Below are 22,290 nucleotides of genomic sequence, written 5' to 3'. Positions count from 1 at the left end.
ATTTACCAGAATGGTACCAGGGATGAGGGACTTGACTAATGTGGAGAGACTAGAGAAGCTGGAATTGTTCTCCGCAGAGGAGGTAATGGGGATTTAAAAGAAGTGTTCAAAATTATGAGGGGTTTTGGATGGAGTAAATCAGTAGAAACTGTTTCCACTGGCAGCAGGATTGGTAACCAGAGGATACCGTTTTAAGATAATTGGCAAAAGAACCAGAGGGGAGATGAAGAGACATTTATTTTACACAGCGAGTTATGATGATCTGGAATGCACTGCCTGAAAAGGTGGTGGAAGCGGATTCAATAGTAATTTTCAAAAGGGAATTGTGTGTATATGTACTTAAATGAAAATTTTGCAGGCTACAGGGGAAGAGCAGTGGAGTGGGACTAATTGGTTAGCTCTTTCCAAAGAGCTGGCACAGGCGCAATGGGCTGAATGGCCTCCTCCTTTGCATTTTGATTCTAGTGTTGAGGACCTGAGCTCAACCATTCAAATAAGCCACCAAAATGTCATGTATTTTTGCTTTTAACTGTTTTAATGAGTTGATGCATCAACATTTTCATCAAACTGTTGTATATGCAACAGCCGCAGCATTGCTTCTTCCATAAAACTTTCTAGGCTCTCATCTCTAATGCAAACGCTTTCATTTTCACTTCTTTAGGTGATGGTCCTCGGTGTAGAGACTACGTCATCTCATTGGGAGTTGTCAAACCTCTTCTGTCCTTCATCAATCCCTCCATCCCCATCACTTTCCTCCGTAACGTCACATGGGTCATAGTTAACCTCTGCAGGAATAAGGATCCACCACCACCAATGGAGACTGTTCAGGAGGTAAATAGATTGGACTAACTTTGTCTCTTTGGTTATTGAGTGACAATCCCTGATGCTTTTGGCTGGGACAGATACATTTTTAAATCAACTGGTTAAACTTGAATTTATTTTCTTAGTGCCTTGAACTCTATGAAATTTCATTATAATAGGTCTGTATAGGTGACAAATTTTCAAATGTGTCAGAACCTCTTGGTTGTAGGGAATGAGTACAATTAAAGTTGTTTGTCCATGGCAAAGAGGAATATTGAGGTTGGCCTAGCGCTGAGAATCGGTATATAGCAAACTTATTTTTTTTCATGTAATCACACCCAAATTTGTACACCTGTTTAACAAGGGCACATGTCAATTCAACAATGGTGAATATAATGGATACTTACTGTTCCATGCAACTCGGAATCTTCACTAAACATGAAGTGTAGATGTATTTAATGTTTTTGGGACAATTAATATCGAATCAGCTGTTGGTCCCCTTCTGTTCAATGATGTAGAATGGTTTACCATTGTAGAGCTTCATTAGAGCAGAAATGGTGCTTTATTCCCCGAAAGTAACCCTGTGATATGTGATAACATGAAAGGAAATGGTAAAATTGGGGGAATTATTTGAAATTAAATTGGGAGTAGGGCGAGGGGCCACTGGTTCAAAGTAGTAAAAGAAAGTAAGAAAACTTGCATTTATCAAGCGCCTTTCGTGACTGTAGGGCATCCCAAAGCACTTTACAGCCAATGAAGTACTTTTAAATGTTGTAATGTAGGAAACACAGTAGCTAATTTGCGCAAAGCAAGATCCCATAAACAGCAATGAGATAAATGACCACTCTTTCTAGTGGTGTTGGTTAATGGATAAATGTTCAGGACACAGAACTCCCTTGTTTGAAAAGTGGCATGCAATCATTTTCATTCACCTAAGAGGCCAAGCAGGGCCTCATCCTCATTGTTTAACGTCTCATCCGAAAGACAGCACCTCTGATGGTGCAGCTCTCCCCCAGGACTGCACTTAAGTGTCGGTCTGGATTATATGCTCAAGTCTCTGGAGTGGGGGTAGAACCCACAACCTCCTGACTCCGAGGCGAGAGAGCTATGTGGTACTTATCTGACGGAACAAGAAGGGCTGAGGTTCAAACCCTGGACAGTGGAGAGTTGGCTATTCAGAGAGGCACCTCAGTTGGTTTCGGTGACCTGCCTTGGGAAATGGAAAATTCTGATCTGATTCTCAATCCTGGTTACTAGTGACTACGTGTTGGAAAGTGGGTGTTGGGTCAGGCTGTGTTGTCCAAAAATGTCAAACAGCCTACTGGCCTGCTATCTGAGCTCTCGTATGAAGGATGGGCACTTAGTAGAGGTGCGGAGGGCTGTTGGTGCTAATTCAACTGTATCCCAGCATATATCAACATGCAAAAGTGCATTCAAACGGGCAGAGAATTTAGCGAGGGGTTGAAGATGCTGTCCTGAGGTACAATGACATACGTCTGCTGTATAAATGATACAGGATGATTTGTTAATGACGCCACTTGAAGACCAGTTGCCTTTGAATGAGTGCAGATGAGCAATGACGACTGGGCTATGATTTTTATATACCGATATACAAGGACTGTCTTCTAGGTCTCAGCTAACTAATTGTAGACTCCTTTGTATACATATTTTTAGTTTATAAATATTTCCAGTGCTTTTGAGTACAAGCTGACTAAATTCATGTTGGTTTACAGAATAACATTCGCGCCACACAAGTGCCAGGCAATGACCACCTCCAACAAGAGAGTGTCTTTAACTACCGCCCCTTGCGATTCAATGATATTACCATTGCCAAATCCCCCACAATCAACATCCTGGGGAGGTCACCATTTACCAGAAACTTAACTGGACCAGCCACATAAATACTGTGGCAACAAGAGCAGGTCAGAGGCTGGGTATTCTGCGGCGAGTATCTCACCTCCTGATTCCCCAAAGCCTCTCCACCATCTACAAGGCACATGTCAGGAGTGTGATGGAATACTCTCCACTTGTCTGGATGAGTGCAGCTCCAACAGCACTCAAGAAGCTCGACATCAACCAGGACAAAACAGCCCGCTTGATTGGCACCCCATCCACCACCTTAAACATTCTCTCCCACCACCACCAGCGCACCTTGGCCGCAGTGTGTACCATCTACAAGATACGCTGCAGCAACTCACCAAGGCTTCATCGACAGCACCTCCCAAAGCCACCACCTAGAAGGATATGGGAACACCACCACCTCCAAGTTCCCCTCCAAGTCACACACCATCCTGACTTGGAAATATATCACCGTTCCTTCATCGTCGCTGGGTCAAAATCCTGGAACTCCCTCCCTAACAGCACTGTGGGAGTACCATCCCCAAACTGACTGCAGCGGTTCAAGAAGGCCGCTCACTATCACCTTATCAAGGGCAATTAGGGATGGGCAATAAATGCTGGCCTTGCCAGCGATGCCCACATCCCATGAACGAATAAAAAAAATAACCACCATAATCAGATGCTCCTGTTGGCGTGATATATTTTTCCCATATGTTGTATTTGTTCTATATCAGTCTGATCCAATTGTCTTCGTTAACTGCTGAAATTTACATCTCAACTTATTAGCTCCAGTAACAAGTACGAGGAGTTTGTGGACTTTGTCACTAAGATTTAGACCATCTGCTCAGCTGCCTTTGCTGCTTCCCCTTTCCTCCTTGCCCACCTAGCCAAATCTTCCCTTCAGGCTACCCCCTTCATAGCCCGGATCCAGCATCCTTCTCCGTTTTCTCCCCTAAGTTGAGCTTTAGATGCCATGCCCTCGCTATCCCATAGACAGACTACTTCCACCTTCATAGCATTGCCCAACTCTGCTCCTGCCTGAGCCTATCTGCTGCTGAAACTCTCCTCATGTCATTGGTCAGTGTTTTGCTTTCAGCGGTAAAGGAATGGCTTTCGCCGTTCACCTTGCGTACAGTTGCCCACAGACTTTTCGCAGGCTTGTCAGCGGAGACTTCCAGTCATCCGGTGTCTGAACAGGGAAAAGCAACAGCGAGGCTCTTCAACCAATCAGATTGAAGTATCCTCACTGGGGCACACAGTCTAAACCAGGAAGTTAAAAAAACAGGAAATATCAATTATATTTAAATCATGTACAGGAAGTGAAATAAAGATTGGGAAATATAGATAGGATTAAGAGAGAGAGATGAGAGACAAACAAAGTTTTAAAACAAAATTTACTTTTATTTTTAAAAATTTGTAACATTAATTTTCTTCTGAGGGAATGAGACCCCACATTTGTAAAATTAATTTTTCAGGGCCAGAGAGGTTGTTCAGTAATTATCACTTATTACGCCGTTTAAAACTCACTTCTAAACGTACCAGCCCTAACTTTTTCAGCTGTTTTTAGTGCGGAACTGATGGGCAAGTACCCCAAGTTCACGCCGTTCAGTGATGAGCCGTTCAGTGATGAGTCTATCAGTGAGGACTGCAACAGCGCACCCTGTGAGGAGCAGGGTATCTCCGACAGCAACTTCTGGATTTCTGCATTTAACTGCGCGTGTGCAGACGCCGGAAGTTGCTGCCTGATTTACCCTGTAATAACAGCGAGTGCTTATAGCCTCACCGTTATTCTTACCGCAAAATCTGGGCCATTGTCACCATCAGACAATCCTCTCCTGGCCGACACCACCCACCCCCGCCCCAATCCTCCATCCCTGTAAATTTCAGCTCATTCAAAACTCTACTGCCTGTATCCTGCCCCACACTGTCCCGTTGACCCATCAGTCCTGTACTCACTGATCTACATTGGCTTCCAGTCCACCAACACCTTAAATTTAAAATTTTCATAAGTGGCCATGCCTTCAGCTGCACTCTGGAATTCAGTCCCTAAACCCGTCTGCCTCTCCTGCTCCTCCTGCTCCTATCTCTCCTCCGTTAAAACCCATCCTAAAATCCACCTCTTTCGCCAGCTCCTAATATCTCCTTTGGCTCGTTGGCCATTTTTGCCTGATTATGTCTCTGTGTAATGCCTTGGGACATTTTTTCTGTGTTATCTAAATGCAAGTTGTTGTGTGGTGCCATTGGGTCATATTGCATTAGTCACATAACTTCCTCCCAGCAATCATTATTTCATACATCTTCCCTTCCCATGTTTACTGCCATTATCATCATTGGTAATGGCTAGTGATTATTTGTTCAACTAAAAATGCATCCGTGAAAAGTGCCCAATCGTGTAAAAGGTGAAAGAAAAACTTGGAATTGGATATTGATTGTAACTGGTTTGTGCAGCTGTGGTGGTGAGTGCAATCCTAAATTGGTTATATGTACCAGTTGTTACTACTGTTCTAAGAATTTAATCATCTAATACATTATTCCTTTTCCCCCCCACAGATCCTACCAGCATTGTGTGTGTTGATATACCATACGGACATTAATGTAAGTAATGTACTGGCTCATGGCATGGAAAATGTGCAGTTTTTGGAGACCAAAGTATCATTCTCGGATAGATTTGGCTGATTTTAATATAAGCAGTGTTTTCAAGTGCAGGGAGATTTCCTGCTAGTTTGGGGCTTTTGGCCAACTATAAAGCACAGTAATACTCCTGTTTTTTTGGAGGCACATAACTTTTGAGTAGTTAAGTCGATCAATGTTGTAATAGATTCGAAAGCAAATTGGATCCAAAGCGTTGACTTATTTTGTGCAATGCATGTTTTTTTTTCCTGTGTAAATTTGGTGTCTGACGGTTTGCTGCAGCAGCATGTAGAACTTTTCCAGGTCTTGGACGATGCTGTAAACTTATTGCTGTGTGACTGCCCATAAATATGTGGATGTAGGTAGTTAGTGACCTTTCAGCTCGGCTCCTCCTGCGCATTTCTGCCATACCAATTGCCACTCCTGGTGCTGTTAAAACTTCATTTATATTACCAGGAAGTTTTTAGAGCAGCACCATTTTCTTTTTTTTTAAATGTTGCACTTAAACAGTTGTTTTAAAGTCACAAACAACTATTGTTTCTTTCACCGGGGAAAGATCTGTGCAGGCCAGTGATGGTTGACCTATCAGCTTGCTATTGGCTAGGTTTTTGGCCGACTCCCCCTCTGCTTCATGTTGGTTTCTGAGGAATTAATGCCATCCAAAATTATTGTGAAAACTGCCTACTTTGGTGTGCGCCATCATTTTGCAGCACTTGTGTAACTTTGGAAGTGGCAGGCCACTGACATAAATTTGCTGACATAGTTTCTTTTGCAGAAACAATCTGCAGTCGTAGCCCATTGCTGTTCCGTCATGCTGTGCCACAGAATGATTACATAGTATTTACAGTACAGAAATGGGCTATTCGGCCCAACATCTATCCCGGTTTATGCTCCACACGAGCCTCCTCTCGCCTTACTTCATCTCACCCGCCTCCTCTCGCCTTACTTCATCTCACCCGCCTCCTCTCGCCTCACTTCATCTCACCCGCCTCCTCTCGCCTCACTTCATCTCACCCGCCTCCTCTCGCCTTACTTCATCTCACCCGCCTCCTCTCGCCTCACTTCATCTCACCCGCCTCCTCTCGCCTCACTTCATCTCACCCGCCTCCTCTCGCCTCACTTCATCTCACCCGCCTCCTCTCGCCTCACTTCATCTCACCCGCCTCCTCTCGCCTCACTTCATCTCACCCGCCTCCTCTCGCCTCACTTCATCTCACCCGCCTCCTCTCGCCTCACTTCATCTCACCCGCCTCCTCTCGCCTCACTTCATCTCACCCGCCTCCTCTCGCCTCACTTCATCTCACCCGCCTCCTCTCGCCTCACTTCATCTCACCCGCCTCCTCTCGCCTTACTTCATCTCACCCGCCTCCTCTCGCCTCACTTCATCTCACCCGCCTCCTCTCGCCTTACTTCATCTCACCCGCCTCCTCTCGCCTCACTTCATCTCACCCGCCTCCTCTCGCCTCACTTCATCTCACCCGCCTCCTCTCGCCTTACTTCATCTCACCCGCCTCCTCTCGCCTTACTTCATCTCACCCGCCTCCTCTCGCCTTACTTCATCTCACCCGCCTCCTCTCGCCTTACTTCATCTCACCCGCCTCCTCTCGCCTTACTTCATCTCACCCGCCTCCTCTCGCCTTACTTCATCTCACCCGCCTCCTCTCGCCTTACTTCATCTCACCCGCCTCCTCCCGCCTTACTTCATCTCACCCGCCTCCTCTCGCCTCACTTCATCTCACCCGCTTCCTCTCGCCTCACTTCATCTCACCCGCCTCCTCTCGCCTCACTTCATCTCACCCGCCTCCTCTCGCCTCACTTCATCTCACCCGCCTCCTCCCGCCTTAATTCATCTCACCCGCCTCCTCTCGCCTCACTTCATCTCACCCGCCTCCTCTCGCCTCACTTCATCTCACCCGCCTCCTCTCGCCTTACTTCATCTCACCCGCCTCCTCTCGCCTCACTTCATCTCACCCGCCTCCTCTCGCCTTACTTCATCTCACCCTATCAACATATTCTTCTATTCCTTTCCCCCTCATGTACTTATCAGGCTTCCCCTTTAAATGCATCTATGCTGTTCGCCTCAACTACTCCTTGTGGTAGAGAGTTCCACATTCTAACCATTGAGTTAAGAAGTTGCTCCTGAATTTCCTATCTAATGTTTGATATAATTTGCAGGTTCATATCTGAATTCAGTTTTTCTAACCGAGATGTTAACCAGTTGTGATTTTGATGGGATCTAATTATTTTTATTTTTAAGATACTCGTGGACACAGTCTGGGCTTTGTCTTACCTGACAGATGGAGGTAATGAACAAATACAGATGGTGATTGACTCGGGTGTGGTCCCTTTCCTTGTTCCACTTCTAAGTCATCAAGAGGTCAAGGTTCAGGTGAGAAAATATTTTAAAAAATTATGGTGTTTAAAATAAGGTAGAAAAAGAAAAACCATACTTGCCGATCAAAACGTTTTTGGTCTCGATTTGTGTGCAGCTCTCCAAAATTGGTTGGATTTTTATTTCACTGTATAGACTTTTCCAATCTTTTGGTTGCCACTGTTAGATCCGTGTATCTTAATGTTGTGTCCTTCAATAATCAGACAACAGACTGCAGGGAACGATTCAACAGGTGTTTACTGAATGAGGGTTACTCTAGAACTAACTATACAGATCACTACTCAGGGTTTATATACAGGTGTGGTCACTGCCGGTACTACAGTATACAGGAGCTGTAAAAAGTAGTTCTCCCCTTAAAGGTACATACATTACAATTCCTCCCCTTTTAGATTAACAGTACCATAACACTCATTTAACAATTAAATATCAAACTAATTACAATTAACACTTTTAACATGCAACATTAGCTGAAAATAGTCTCTTCATAAATTCAGTCTTTGGGGAGGCTTCCTGATCCTTTCTGGAAAGCGCCTTTCCCGAGTGTCTTGCTCTTGGTGCGGAGGCGATTCTGGCCCCCTGTCGTCGGTTGGTTCACCAGCTTCCGATGCTACTGTTTCTGGGGTAGATGCTACCTGTACGTCGGGTTCATCACCAGGTACGTATGGGCGAGGCATGGGGTTGACTTGTTCCTGTGACTGTAGGATCTGGTCAGCATGGCGTCTCACGATGCTCTCCCCAACGTCCACTGTGTACATTAGTGGGCCCTGCCGTGTGCATATCGTTCCTGGCTGCCATTTTTCTGTTCGGTAGTCGCGGGCCAAGACTGGTTGCCCTACATTGAAGCTCCTTGTTGGCTTCTCATGGATGTGCTGGAATTGCTTACTCTCAACATCTCTTCATACGTTTGGTCTGAGCAAATCCAGGCGAGATCTTAACCTTCGGTTGAAGAACATCATGGCTGGGGCCTGGTTGGTGACTGCATGTGTCGCATTCCGGTAGGCGAACAGGAAATTGTCCACCTTGTGCTGCAGCGGAATGTTGTCATTGTACATAGCCTTTATTGCCTTCTTAAAGGTTTGTACGAACCTCTCAACCAATCCATTTGTGGCTGGATGATACGGGGCGGATGTGTAATGCCTTACCCCATTCTTTTTCAAGAACCTCCGGAACTCTTCGGACACAAACTGTGGTCCGTTGTCGGAGCAAATCTGTTCTGGCAAGCCATTCCTGGCAAAAATGGTCCGTAGGACTGCAATAGTTTTCTCCGTGGTGGTGGAGGACATTTTGATGACCTCAGCCCATTTCGAGTGCGCATCCACAGCTATTAAAAACATTGAGTCCATGAAAGGACCAACAAAATCAATATGCACCCGTTGCCATGGAGATGAGGGCCACTCCCATGGGTGTAGAGGGGCCTGTGGTGGTGCATTTTGGACTTTCTGGCATCCTGAGCAGCTCTTGGTCAGGTCCTCGATTTGTTTATCGATTCCCGGCCACCACACATAAGCCCTGGCTAGGCTTTTCATTTTTACCCTTCCCAGATGACCCTCATGAAGCTCATTGAGCACTCTATCCCTTAACTTGGGTGGAATTACCACTCGGGATCCACACATCAAGGTCCCCTGGCATACTGACAGCTGTTCTCTTCTGGATGAGAATGCTGGCAACAGTGAGTCACCATGTGCTGGCCATCCCTTCACCGTCAAATCATATACCCGAGACAGTGTCGGGTCATTTCGAGTCTCCTTCTCTATACCAGCGTTAGTTACTGGCAAGCATTCAATTATAGTCGAATAAAATATTTCGACAGGATCCACTGCTGGTGCTTCCTCCACAGTAGGCAGTGGCAGGCGTGATAGCCCATCAGCGTTTCCATGCTGTTTCGTGCCCTTATACTCGATTTCATATTGGTGCGCCCCTAGAAAAAGGTACCATCTTTGTAGCCGTTGCGCAGTCATCACCGGAACGCCCTTCTTTGGATTAAAGATGGAGACAAGTGGTTGGTGGTCAGTCAGCAAGGTGAACTTCTGCCCGTGCAGATAGTGATTGAACTTTTTCACTCCCCACACTAGGCTGAGGGCCTCCCTGTCAATCTGGGCGTAGTTACGCTCGGCTGAGGTTAGTGACCGAGACGCAAAGGCTATTGGCCTCTCTGAGCCGTCTGAGAATTTGTGCGACAGCACCGCTCCAATGCCGTAGGGTGACGCATCACATGCCAACCGAATTGGTAATGCCGGGTTGTAATGGGCCAATACCTCTTTCGATGTGATTAGTGTTTTGCTCTTCTGGAAAGCTCGTCTACATTCGTCACTCCACTTCCATGGCACCCCAGTTTGCAGTAGGGTGTTCAGTGGGTGTAGTATTGTCGACAAATTTGGCAAGAACTTATGGTAGTAGTTTACCAGCCCGAGGAACGACCTCAGTTGTGACACATTTTCCGGTGCTGGAGCCTTGACTACTGCCTCAATCTTCTCTGGGGACTTATGTAACCCCTCTTTATCGATAACGTGGCCACAATACGAGATCTGTTTTCTAAAAAACTCGCATTTGGGGCGGTTAGCTCGGAGCCCATATTCCTTCAATCTCGTGAGCACCTGCTCCAGGTTGGCAAGGTGATCACTGTCGTTTTCGCCCGTGACCAGGATGTCGTCCAAATAACACTGGGTCCCTGGGATCCCTTGCAGGACTTGTTCCATTGCCCTCTGCCAAATAGCCGGAGCTGATGCTACCCCGAATACCAGCCGGTTGTATTGGTAGAGACCTTTATGGGTGTTGATTGTGAGGTATTTTTTTGATGCTGCTTCTACCTCCATTTGCAGATACGCCTGGGCCAGATCAATCTTAGTGAAGCGTTTCCCTCCAGATAGCGAGGCGAAAATATCTTCAATCCGCGGAAGTGGATATTGTACGGTGTGAAGGACCAGGTTCACTGTTACCTTAAAGTCCCCACAGATGCGAACCTTCCTTGGTTCCCCAGGCGTGCTGCTCAACGACTTTTTCATCACGGGGACGATGGGTGTAGCCCACTCGCTCCAGTCTACCTTGGACAGTACACCTGAACGTTCCAGACTCTCCAGCTCTGCTTCGACGGCTGGGCGGATCGCATAAAAAACGTCTGGCCTTAAAAAAAATTTGGGCTTGCGTTTTCTTCAATTTTAATCATCGCTGTCATGCCTTTTAGTGTTCCGAGTCCTTGCTGGAACACTTCTTTCGCGTCAGTTAGGATCTTTGACAGTCGCCCAGGTGTGACGTCGTCATCCTTTTTGTCAGCCACAGTCAGTGCCTGTATGGAATGCCAATCTAGCTGTATCTTCCGGATCCATTCACGTCCTATTAGTGGTGGTCCTCCATCTGGCAATACATATAGGTCCATTTTTGGTGTTTCCTTGCCGTTATATAGAACGTTCACCCTTATTTTTCCTTTGGGGTAGACTTTGTCCCGTGTACGTCTTCAAGACAATCTTTGTATCTCTCAAGGGTATATGTGAGAATAGCCGCTTGTAGTCCCTTCGGTTCATGACTGTTAGGGCTGATCCTGTGTCCAATTCCATTTTCACTTGGACTCCTGCTATCTTGAGCGTGACCCAGATAGTTTGGTGATCCTCCATTTTGATCACATTATGTAGTTTCAGACAACCCAGCTCCTTGCTTCCGGAGTCTGTATCACTCTTCTGTTCGTCTGAACTACTCTCCGCCACCTTATGTACCTTCTTGCACTTCTCCTGTGGAGATTTCTTGCTGCTGGTTTTCTTTCCCGACCTGCAGACTCTTGCTATGTGTCCTACTTTTCCACACTGTCTGCACACTTTGTCCTTGAACCAGCAATCATTATGGTCGTGTGTTGTTCTGCCGCAGCGATAGCATTTCACTGTTCCGTATGACATTTCATTTGTGCCATATTCTTGCGGTCTCCGTTGTATCTCTGCAGTGCCCCGTGCTGCTGCTTTGTGTGATACTGCAATGCTGAAAGCCTTGTCCAGCGTAAGATCCTTTTCTGATAGAAGCCGTTTCTGGGTTCCTTCACTTTGAAGCCCACACACAAACTTGTCCCTTAAAGTATCTGCTAGTCCCGTTCCAAACTGGCAGTGTTTCGATAGCTTGCGCAGTTCCGTTAAATACTCAGCATTACTTTAATCTTTATGCTGGTTCCTTTTGTGAAACTTAAATCTTTCTGCTATCAGCAGCGGTGTGGGGTTTAAGTGGTCCTGTAGGATTGACACTATGTTTTCAAAATCCTTTTCTACTGGCTTCTCTGGGGTTATTAGGTTTCGTAGTAAGCCATACGTTTTTGCACCCATTGAATTCAACAATACCAGCGCTTTCTTGTCATCTGGCACTTCATTCGCCTTGCAGTATACTTCTATGCGTTCGACATATGTCGTCCAATCTTCGACTTCATTGTCTAACGCTGTGATACTGCCACTCTTCGGCATTTTTGGGTGTGGTTAGACTGGCTTAAAATGGCGTCTCCCGCGCTTTCCTTTCTTCCCCGCTGCGGCTTAAAATGACGTCTCCCGCGCTTTCCTTTCTACCCCGCTGCGGCTTAAAATGGCGTCTCCCGCGCTGCTGCCAACGCCGCTCTTGGCGGTCCTCGTGGCAAATGGTGACACCCTGTGGGTTTCGTGCGCTGCTGCCAACGCCGCTCTCTGCGGTCCTCGTGGCAATGGCAGCGCCTCTCTCCCCCGTTGATGCTGTTCAGCCCTTGATCACCGGCTGCGCTCTGCTCTCGTCTCTCTCCCCCGTTGATGCTGCTCGGCCCTTGAACACCGGCTGCGCTCTGCTCTCTCTCGTCTCTCTCCCCTGTTGACGCCGCTTGGTCCTGAACACCGGCTGCGCCCTGTGCGCTCTGCCCTCTCTTTCCCCCCCCCCCCCCCGTCGACGCTGCTCGGCCTTTTACTGTGCCACTCGGTCGGGCTCTAGCCCGTCGCTGTCCGGGAAGGGTCTGCGCAGTACCTGTTGCCAGCCCGTTTCGCTGGACCACCGTGACTGGAAAGCCAAGCCTGGCTCTCGACAGCCTCCCCTGCGATGCTCAAATCTCCGCTGGATGACTGGGCGGTTGCCTGTGGTCGACGCCCGTGCTTCTGGACTCAACCTTCTTCCACTGTTCTCCAGGAGCGAATCCCTGGGAGGTGATGCAGAGTTGCAGGTAGGTTCGAATCTGCCTCGTCGCCAATGTTAGATCCGTGTATCTTAATGTTGTGTCCTTCAATAATCAGACAACAGACTGCAGGGAACGATCAACAGGTGTTTACTGAATGAGGGTTACTCTAGAACTAAATGTACAGATCACTACTCGGTTTATATCCAGGTGTGGTCACTGCCGGTACTACAGTATACAGGAGCTGTAAAAAGTAGTTCTCTCTTAAAGGTACATACATTACAGTCACAATGCTGCGTAAATTTTGACTTTGCCCATAAATATACTGGCACTTTCATTGTTAATATTCATAGGATTACATAGGATGTACAGCGCAGAAACAGGCCTTTTGACCCAACCAGTCCATGCCGGCGATTATGCTCCACTCGAGCCGCCTCCCGCCTTTCCTCATCTAACTCTTATCAGCATAACCCCCTATTCCCTTCTCCCTCATATGGAACATAGGAACAGGAGAAGGCCATTCAGCCCCTCGAGCTTGTTCCGCCATTCAATGAGATCATGGTTCTTTGGCCTATATCCCTGAATGCCTTTGGTTAACAAAAAAAAGCTATCAATCTCCGATTTAAAATTAACAATTGATCTAGTATCAATTGTCATTTGCAGAAGAGAGTTCCAAACTTCTGCCTCCCGCTGTGTGTAGAAGTGTTTCCTAATTTCACTCCTGAAAGGTCTGGCTCTAATTTTTAAACTACAGGAAACTTTGTGTTATCCGGAGGCTAAATGTCCGGCAAGCTTGAGCCACCGGCAAAAATCAGGAGCCGTTTCGTTAGTTTTTTTTTCTTTTCGTTGCTTTTTTCTCAACAGTCAAGCTCTGCAAGGTCTGTAGTTAAGCAACAGCTTCAGCTAGAGACGCTACAGAGACGCTTGCCGACTGTTTAGAAGCTGTACAGGGCTTGTTGATTCACACGGAGCTGAAAATCTCCGTATGTTTCAACATCAGCGCTGGTGTGTCCGGCAGTTTTGAAGGAACGGCAACAGCTCGGTGCCGGATAGCACACAGTTTCCTGTATGCCCCCTAGTCCTAGAATCCTCAACCAGTGGAAATAGTTTCTCTCTATCTACCCTATCTGTTCCCCTTAATATCTTGAAAACTTTGATCGGATCACCCCTTCTAAATTCTAGGGAATACAACCCTAGTTTGTGTAATTGTTCCTTGTAATTTAACCCTTGGAGTCTGGGTATCATTCTGGTAAACCTGTGCTGCACTCCCTGCAAGGCCAATATGTCGTCCTCAAGGTGTGGTGCCCAGATCTGCTCGCAGTACTCCAGGTGTGGTCTAACCAGGGTTTTGTATAGCTGTAGCATAACTTCTTCCCCCTTGTATTCTAGTCCTCAAGATATAAAGGCCAGCATTCCATTAGCCTTTTTGTTTATTTTCTGTATCTGTTCATGGCATTTTAATGATCTCTGTACTTGGACCCCCAAGTCTCTTTGGACCTCCACTGGTTTTAGCGCTTCACCATTTAGAAAGTACCTGGTCTATCCTTTTTAGGATCCAAAGTGGATGACCTCACATTTGCTTACATTGAAATATATTTGCCACAGTTTTGCCCATTCACTTAATCTATCAATATGCTTATCTAACCTCCCCTTAAATGCATCTATACTATTCGCTTCAACCACTCCCTGTGGTAGCGAGTTCCACATTCTCACCACTCTCTGGGTAAAGCATCTTCTGCATTCCCAATTTGATTAGCCCTATTCAAGGGCTAATGTTTCTCGTACAGTTTCTAGTGTTTGTTATTTTCCAGTGCTTATTTTAACCACGGTTCAGTTGCACTAAAGTTATTGGTGCTTTCCATTATTGTTTTGTTAAAAGATAAAATTGGATGCAAAATAAAACTAATGCAGAGCTTTGTTGATTCATTCCTGATCAGAGTTTGTGTTTGGGATAAATGCACACTGTATTGCTTTTGAGATAAGTAAAGTTACTTTATATTAAAAAAATAAATTTGTGTTAACAATGTTATGTATGAAATGTAGGTAAACCTTCATTAGTTTTTGGTGTTAAATACTAACTTCAACATATTTGGTTAGGAATTTTCTGGTTTCTCAGTTGCCACAACTGGATTTGATTTCATTACACTAGAACGTAAAGAATAGAATCGTGTATATTTTGCGCAGGTGCTGGTTTCACATTTTGCTTGAGATTTAATATAATGTAGGTTAAGCATTGTGAAACGGCAGGATGGATTTGCAGAAGTTTTCCCTCTGCCAGGTAGGCTATGGTTTTCCCCATAGGCGTGGGTGGAGGTGTGGGAGAACCCGTCCTACCTCACTCATTGACGGTGCCTTTCCTTCTACAGATTATTATATGAATGTATTTGTACAAGGATCCTGTGTGCTAGCTCAGTTTCCCAGTGTGGAAGGGAGAGAAAGCAGCACCTTGCTTCTTGATGACTATCCTAGTTAGTCTGCATTGGGAGATGTTGAGTTGCTTGCCGGAGGGAATAATGACAATGAAGTAATAAAGCTTGTAATTTTAATTGGTACTTGAATATATTTGCAGCAGAATAGAATTTCACGATACCTTTTTTCCCCCCCCTCCATACAGACAGCTGCACTGAGAGCAGTAGGCAACATCGTGACGGGTACTGATGAACAGACGCAGGTGGTTCTTAACTGTGATGTACTGTCACACTTTTCCAATCTCCTGACCCATCATAAAGAGAAGATCAACAAGGTAAAAGAAAGTTGACATGTTGCCAGTCTGACTTGAGAGGCTCTGTCTGTGTCATCAAATGATCTTGTGACAGTAACACAATTTAGCTTTAACAGACTGTTCCCAGCTGTTAGGAAAGCAGTCGTAGCCAGTTTCAATTTGAATCTCTTGGTGGATCTTGCAATAGTTGCCACTGTCAACACACAAGAATCTGAGCATTATGGTAACGAGTCCTTGCCAGTTTTGCTGGTGTTCTTTTTGGGGGAAATGTGGGGAGAGGATTTTTTTGTTCTAATAGTTCACACCACATTGTTGACTTGTTTAGGTTTAGTTTAATACACCATCATCCTCTTGCACCCCCAAAAAATCTTGTTTGATTTTACCTTTCTGTAACTGCAAATATATCAACAGACTCTGAGCAGCTTTATAATCCTCTATCCCCACTCTCCCCAAATCTAAAGCCTGAGCTTGCTTTGCCAAGTTGGGCTTGAGTGCACCTTGTACTGAACGTGACTGAAAGCCCATCAAGGAAGAGACACAGAAATGGACAATATAAGACTATATTCCCGCAAAGAAGGAAAATGTAATGGTAATGAGCTTTAGACAAAGTAAATATGAGTATAACCGGTAAAGCTGCATGCAGCAAAAGTGTTGGCTGCACTATTGCCATTATCATTTTGAAATATTTATAAAGTAGAAATGTAAAATACAGGAAACTCTTTGTTATCCGGCACCGACGGGATCGGCGTATTACCGGTTGATCAAAAATTCCGGATGACGGAGAGGGTTATCTACCGAGGCTATTTTTAACAAATAAAAAATAAAAAAAATCAAGAAATGTGCAGTATGCAGTAATTGGGTACTCACCTACAGAATGTTGTGTTAAATGGATGGTGGAAGATGCTTGATTAAGTACAGTACTGCCAGTTGAGGGTAATGCAATGCAATGACTACCAGCAGCGTGGAAGACACACAGTACCCCTGTAAAAATGGCGGATCAGAAGCGACTACCGGCTGCACGGGAGAGTCAGACTCCTGTTACAGGGGGATTGAGGTGTTCCGACTTCCGACAGCGCCAAGAAGCCGAGTAGTGGCAGTTTGGAGAACTACCCCCACTGACTAACTCGGCCACCACGGGAGACTCGGACTCGGCAACATTGCTGGTTATTGAGGTGGTGTTTTCGGAGTGAGAATTTTGCCGGTTAATAGAGATTTCCAGATGTTTAGGTGCCGTTTAAACGAGAGTTTCCTGCAGTCAATTGTTGAGATGGAGAGCATTACAATATAACATCACTCAAATGTTGTCTTGCATTTTTAGATGTGTGACACTGTGAAGATTTCTGGCTTAGGGTGACTGAGGTTGAAGTGGTATAAGCCACAGAGCCACTGAATGATGACCCATATGTACCCATTAAAATGTCCCACACTTCACTAATGTCTCGGTGGCGGTATCCTAATGCAGTACAAAGGAGCACTGCTGGAGACTCATAAATACACTGACACTCAGCTCTACCTCACCATCACCTCTCTCGACCCCTCCACTGTCTCTAATTCGTCACATTGCTTGTCTGACATCCAGTACTGGATGAGCAGAAATTTCCTCCAACTAAATATTGGGAAGGCTAAAGCCATTGTCTTTGGTCACCCGCCACAAACACAATTCCCTAGTCATTGATTCCATCCCTCTTCCTGGCAACTGTCTGAGGCGGAACCAGACCGTTCACAACCTTGGTGTTGTTTGACCCCGAGATGAGCTAACGACCGCATATCCGCTCCATCACCAAGGCTGCCTACTTTCACCTCTAACATTCCCCTTTTCTGCCCTTGCCTCCGCTCATCTGCTGGTGAAACCCTCTTCTTAGGCGGAGCCGAGGATGACTTGCTTCCATATTAAAAATGAGCTCGCAGGTGACTGATTAGTCCAATGCGGGACCTACAGGCTCTGTCACAGGTGGGGCAGACGGTCGTTGAAGGGGCGGGTGGGTGGGGTGCTTGGGTTGACATGCGCTGCCTGCGCTTGACTTCCGCTTACTCCCGGCGAAGAGACTCGAGGTGTTTGGCGCCTTCCCGGATGCTTCTCCTCCACTTTGTGTGGTCTTGGGCCAGGGATTCCCAGGTGTCGGTGGGAATGTTACGCTTTTTCAAGGAGGCTTTGAGGGTGTCCTTGAAGTGTTTCCTCTGCTCACCTGGGGCCATCTTGCCGTGCTGGAGCTCCGAGTAGAGCGCTTGTCTTGGGAGTCTCGTATCGGGCATGCGGACAATGTGACCCGTCCATCGGAGCTGATTGAGCGTGGTCAGAGCTTCGATGTTGGCCTGAGCAAGAACACGGACGTTGGTGTGCCTATCCTGCCAATGGATTTGCAGGATCTTGCGGAGGCAGCGTTGGTGGTACCTCTCCAGTGCTTTGAGGTGCCTGCTGTACATGGTCCATGTCTCTGAGGCATACAGCAGGGCAGGTATCACTGCTGTCCTGTAGATCATGAGCTTAGTGCCGGGTTTGAGGCCCTGGTCTTCAAACACTCTCTTCCTCAGGCCACCGAAGGCTGCACTGGTACACTGAAGGCGGTGTTGGACTTCGTCATCGACGTCTGCCCTTGTTGACAGTAGGCTCCCGAGGTATGAAAAGTGGTCCACATTGTCCAAGGCCTTGTTGTGGATTTTGATAATCGGGGGGCAGCACTGTGTGGCGGGGGCAGGTGAAACCCTCCTCCAGGCCTTTGTTACCTCTAGACTCGACTATTCCAACACTCTCCTGGCCGGCCTCCCATCTTCCATAAACTTGAACTTCTCCACAACTCTGCTGCCCGTATCCTAACTCGCACCAGTGCCGGTCACCCATCGCCCCTGTGCTTGATGACCTACACTGGCTCCTGGTTTAGAGATTTGGGCAATTAGTAGCTTATCGCTAGGTTTTGAAATAATCAGGATCGACTGCAAACCAAAATGGTGGGTATATTGTGTTTAATCAGAGTTTAAGACTGAATATAACATGCTGGTTATACTGCAAAAACATAGGACCGTGACAAGCAGCTGGTACCGGTCCCGATCAGACAGACGGCTGACGTGTGTGAACAGTTCTCTGGCTCCGGCCTCTCTCTCTCTCTCTCACTCTCTCTCTCTCTCTCTCTCTCACTCTCTCTCTCTCTCTCTCTCTCTGGCCTTCGAGTTGGTAAGTGATGCACTATCAATTGCTACAAAAGACTGGAGATTGAGTAAGTAATAAACAGGCTTTTATTACCAAAGAACAGAGCATGCCTCTTGGGGTTGCCTGGTATCCAAAAGGGCCGGAGGCTTCTGAGCAGCGACCTTTATACCCAGCCATGAGGGTGGAGCCAGGGGCGGAGTCAGCTGAGGCATGCACAGACAAGTACAACAATACTAACAACAGTGGTTTACCACATTCACCCCTTGTTTAGAATTGAGTCCGGCGGGGTGAAGTGCACTAAAAATTCGTGTACTGAAGTCTATCAGGAGGCCTTGTAAGCCGTCCTGAGCGTCGCAGCAGCGGCGGTGATGGTGCAGCATCCAACGGTGAACCCGGTGTCTCGTTCAGAGGAGGTGTAGCAGGTGGCGGACCCTGGGGCTGCTGCATGCCGTCTACAGGGGTCAGAGCATGGGTAATGGGAGGTAGCGATGGTGGTCTCTCAGAGGCACCCGAAGGTGCGAGGTCTCGTGCGGGGACTGTGTCCTGGGGGTAGGCAGGAGTAGCGGTGGGTGGCGAAGAGGGTGTTTCAGGAGCACCTGCAGGTGCGAGGTCTCGAATGGAGACTGTGTCCTCCCGCCCGTCCGGGTACACCACGTAAGCATACTGCGGGTTAGCGTGGAGGAGGCTCACCCTCTCGACCAGGGGGTCCGCCTTATGGGTCCTCACGTGCTTCCGCAGTAGGACGGGACCTGGAGAAGTCAGCCATGTTGGTAGCGAAATCCCCGACGTGGACTTCCTGGGGAAGGAGAACATTCTCTCGTGAGGAGTGGCATTGGTGGGTGTACAGAGCAGCGACCGAATGGAATGGAGCGCCGCAGGGAGGACCTCCTGCCAGCGGGAGGTCGGAAGGCCCTTAGATTTTAAGTTTAAAAGGACTGCCTTCCAGACTGTCGCATTCTCCCTTTCCACCTGGCCGTTACCCCGGGGGTTGTAGCTGGTGGTCCTGCTTGTAGCAATGCCTCTCGCGAGCAGGTACTGCCGAAGTTCGTCGCTCATAAAAGATGAGCCCCTGTCGCTATGGATATAGCTAGGGAAACCGAACAAGGCGAAGAGGTCATTCAGACATTTAATGACCGTGGTACTGGTCATGTCCGAGCAAGGGATGGCAAACGGGAAACGGGAGTACTCATCAATTATATTGAGGAAGTACACATTGCGGTCAGAGGAGGGGAGGGGCCCTTTAAAATCGATGCTCAGCCGCTCGAAGGGGCGCGTGGCTTTGATCAGGCTCGCTCTGTCTGGCCTATAAAAATGCGGCTTGCACTCGGCACAGATCTGGCAGTTCCTGGTCATGGTCCTGACCTCCTCGATGGAGTAGGGCAGGTTACGGGATTTGATAAAATGGAAGAACCTGGTGACCCCCGGGTGGCAGAGGTCATTGTGGAGGGTCTGTAGCCTATCAACCTGCGCGTTGGCGCACGTACCACGTGATAGGGCATCTGGGGGCTCATTGAGTTTCCCGGGCCGGTACAAGATATCGTAATTGTAGGTGGAGAGTTCGATTCTCCACCTTAAGATCTTGTCATTCTTGATTTTGCCCCGCTGCTTATTATGAAACATAAAAGCCACTGAACGCTGGTCAGTGAGCAGGGTAAATCGTTTTCCGGCCAGGTAATGCCGCCAATGTCGCACGGCTTCCACAATGGCCTGGGCCTCCTTTTCGACAGAGGAGTGTCGAATCTCGGGGCCCTGGAGGGTCCTTGAGAAAAAGGCCACGGGTCTCCCCGCCTGGTTAAGGGTTGCAGCTAGGGCAAAGTCGGATGCGTCGCTCTCCACTTGAAAAGGAAGGGACTCATCCACAGCGTGCATTGTGGCCTTCGCAATGTCTCCTTTTATGAGAGTGAAGGCTGCACAGGCCTCTGCTGTCAGGGGGAAGGAGGCGGACTTGATGAGGGGTCGGGCTTTATCCGCATAGTTGGGCACCCACTGCGCATAGTAAGAGAAAAACCCCAGGCATCTCTTCAGTGCTTTCTGGCAGTGGGGGAGGGGGAGCTCCATAAGGGGGCGCATTCTATCGGGGTCTGGGCCGATGACTCCGTTCTCCACTACGCAGCCAAGAATAGCAAGGCGCGTAGTACGAAACATACATTTGTCTTTGTTGTATGTGAGATTCAGCCGCTGGGCCGTCCGGAGGAATTTCTCTAGATTAACGTCGTGGTCCTGCTGGTCGTGGCCGCAGATGGTGACGTTGTCTAGATATGGGAAAGTGGCCTGGAGCGCGTTCTGGTCAACCATCCGGTCCATCTCCCGTTGGAAGACAGAAACTCCGTTGGTGACGCCGAAGGGAACTCTGAGAAAGTGATAGAGCCGACCGTCAGCTTCAAAAGCTGTGTACTGGCGGTCCTCAGCCCTGATGGGGAGCTGGTGGTATGCCGACTTCAGATCAATCGTCGAGAACACCCGGTATTGTGCTATCTGATTGACCATGTCAGATATGCGGGGGAGTGGATATGCATCCAGCTGGGTGTAGCGGTTGATCGTCTGGCTGTAGTCAATAACTAGGCGCTGTTTGCCGCCAGCCTTCACCACCACCACTTGTGCTCGCCATGGGCTATTGCTGCTCTCGATAATCCCTTCCTTCAGGAGTCTCGCTACCTCGGATTTAATGAAACCCCTATCCCCGGCACTGTAACGCCTACTTTTGGTAGCGATGGGCTTACAGTCGCGGGTGAGGTTAGCGAACAAGGAGGGGGGGGAGACTTTAAGGGTGGAGAGGCTGCAAATGGCGCGCGGCGGGCGATTTAAAAACTGCTGGCTGCAGACTGTGAGAGGGGGGAGGGGTCCACCATACGCTAAAGTGACACTCTTAAGGTGGCACTGAAAATCCAACCCCAGTAGGACGGCAGCGCAGAGATGGGGCAGGACCAGAAGTTTAAAATTTTTGTATTCAGTACCCCGCACTGAAAGAGTCACCATACAGTAGCCACCGACGTCCGCTGACTGGGCTTTGGAAGCCATAGAGATGCGATGACGCGTCGGCAGGACCGGGAGAGAGTAACTGCGCACCGTGTCGGGGTGTATAAAACTCTCCGTGCTCCCGCTGTCAAAAAGGCAGGTAGTGGCGCAGCCATTTACCGTAATGTCCATCATGGACCTGGACAGTTGATGCGGGAGAGATTGATCCAGCGTCACGGAAGCCAGCGTATGTTCAAGCGTGTCGATGCGGTCGTCCGATGAGGCGGTGGTGGAGTCCGGGTCCCCCGTAACCAAAGTCGGAGGCGTCCAAGATGGCGGACAAAATGGCGGCGCCCACGGTCCCCACGCGGCTGGGGGAGCCCAAGATGGCGGACAAGATGGCTGCGCCCACGGTTCGCACGCAGCGCTGCTGGCGTTAGCGGTCTTCCCTTTGCAGGCGCTAACGTAGTGACCTTTCTTCCCGCAGCCGGAGCAGGTAGCATTCTTCGCGGGGCAGCGTGCTCTAGGGTGTTTAGCTTGGCCACAAAAATAGCATTTTTGTGCCTTGGACATCGCTGCAGCAGTTGGAGGTGGCGGTCCCATGGCCCAAGATTGCGGCGTCCACGGCGCGGGGCGATGAGGGGAGAAAGCGTCCATATTTCTGTGGGCCGCGTCGAGCGAGAGCGCGAGGGACACTGCCTTTGTCA

The 22,290-nt window shown here is 48.0% G+C and overlaps 1 protein-coding gene across 1 annotated transcript in view; it reads left to right on the top strand.

The window, feature by feature from the left end:
* kpna3 (karyopherin alpha 3 (importin alpha 4)) overlaps positions 1-22,290 on the top strand; it is a 103,147-nt gene that overhangs the window by 51,264 nt on the left and 29,593 nt on the right. Inside the window, exons 10-13 of the mRNA XM_086006422.1 lie at positions 662-831; positions 5,191-5,235; positions 7,529-7,660; positions 15,376-15,504. Coding sequence (XP_085862548.1) covers positions 662-831; positions 5,191-5,235; positions 7,529-7,660; positions 15,376-15,504 — 476 coding nt within the window. The remainder of the gene's footprint in view (positions 1-661; positions 832-5,190; positions 5,236-7,528; positions 7,661-15,375; positions 15,505-22,290) is intronic.

Source organism: Somniosus microcephalus, chromosome 14, assembly GCF_052327205.1.
Source record: "Somniosus microcephalus isolate GS21.2 chromosome 14, FLI_Smic_1.0, whole genome shotgun sequence".
Classification (NCBI taxonomy): domain Eukaryota; kingdom Metazoa; phylum Chordata; class Chondrichthyes; order Squaliformes; family Somniosidae; genus Somniosus; species Somniosus microcephalus.
This window is presented reverse-complemented; position numbering and strand designations above follow the sequence as displayed.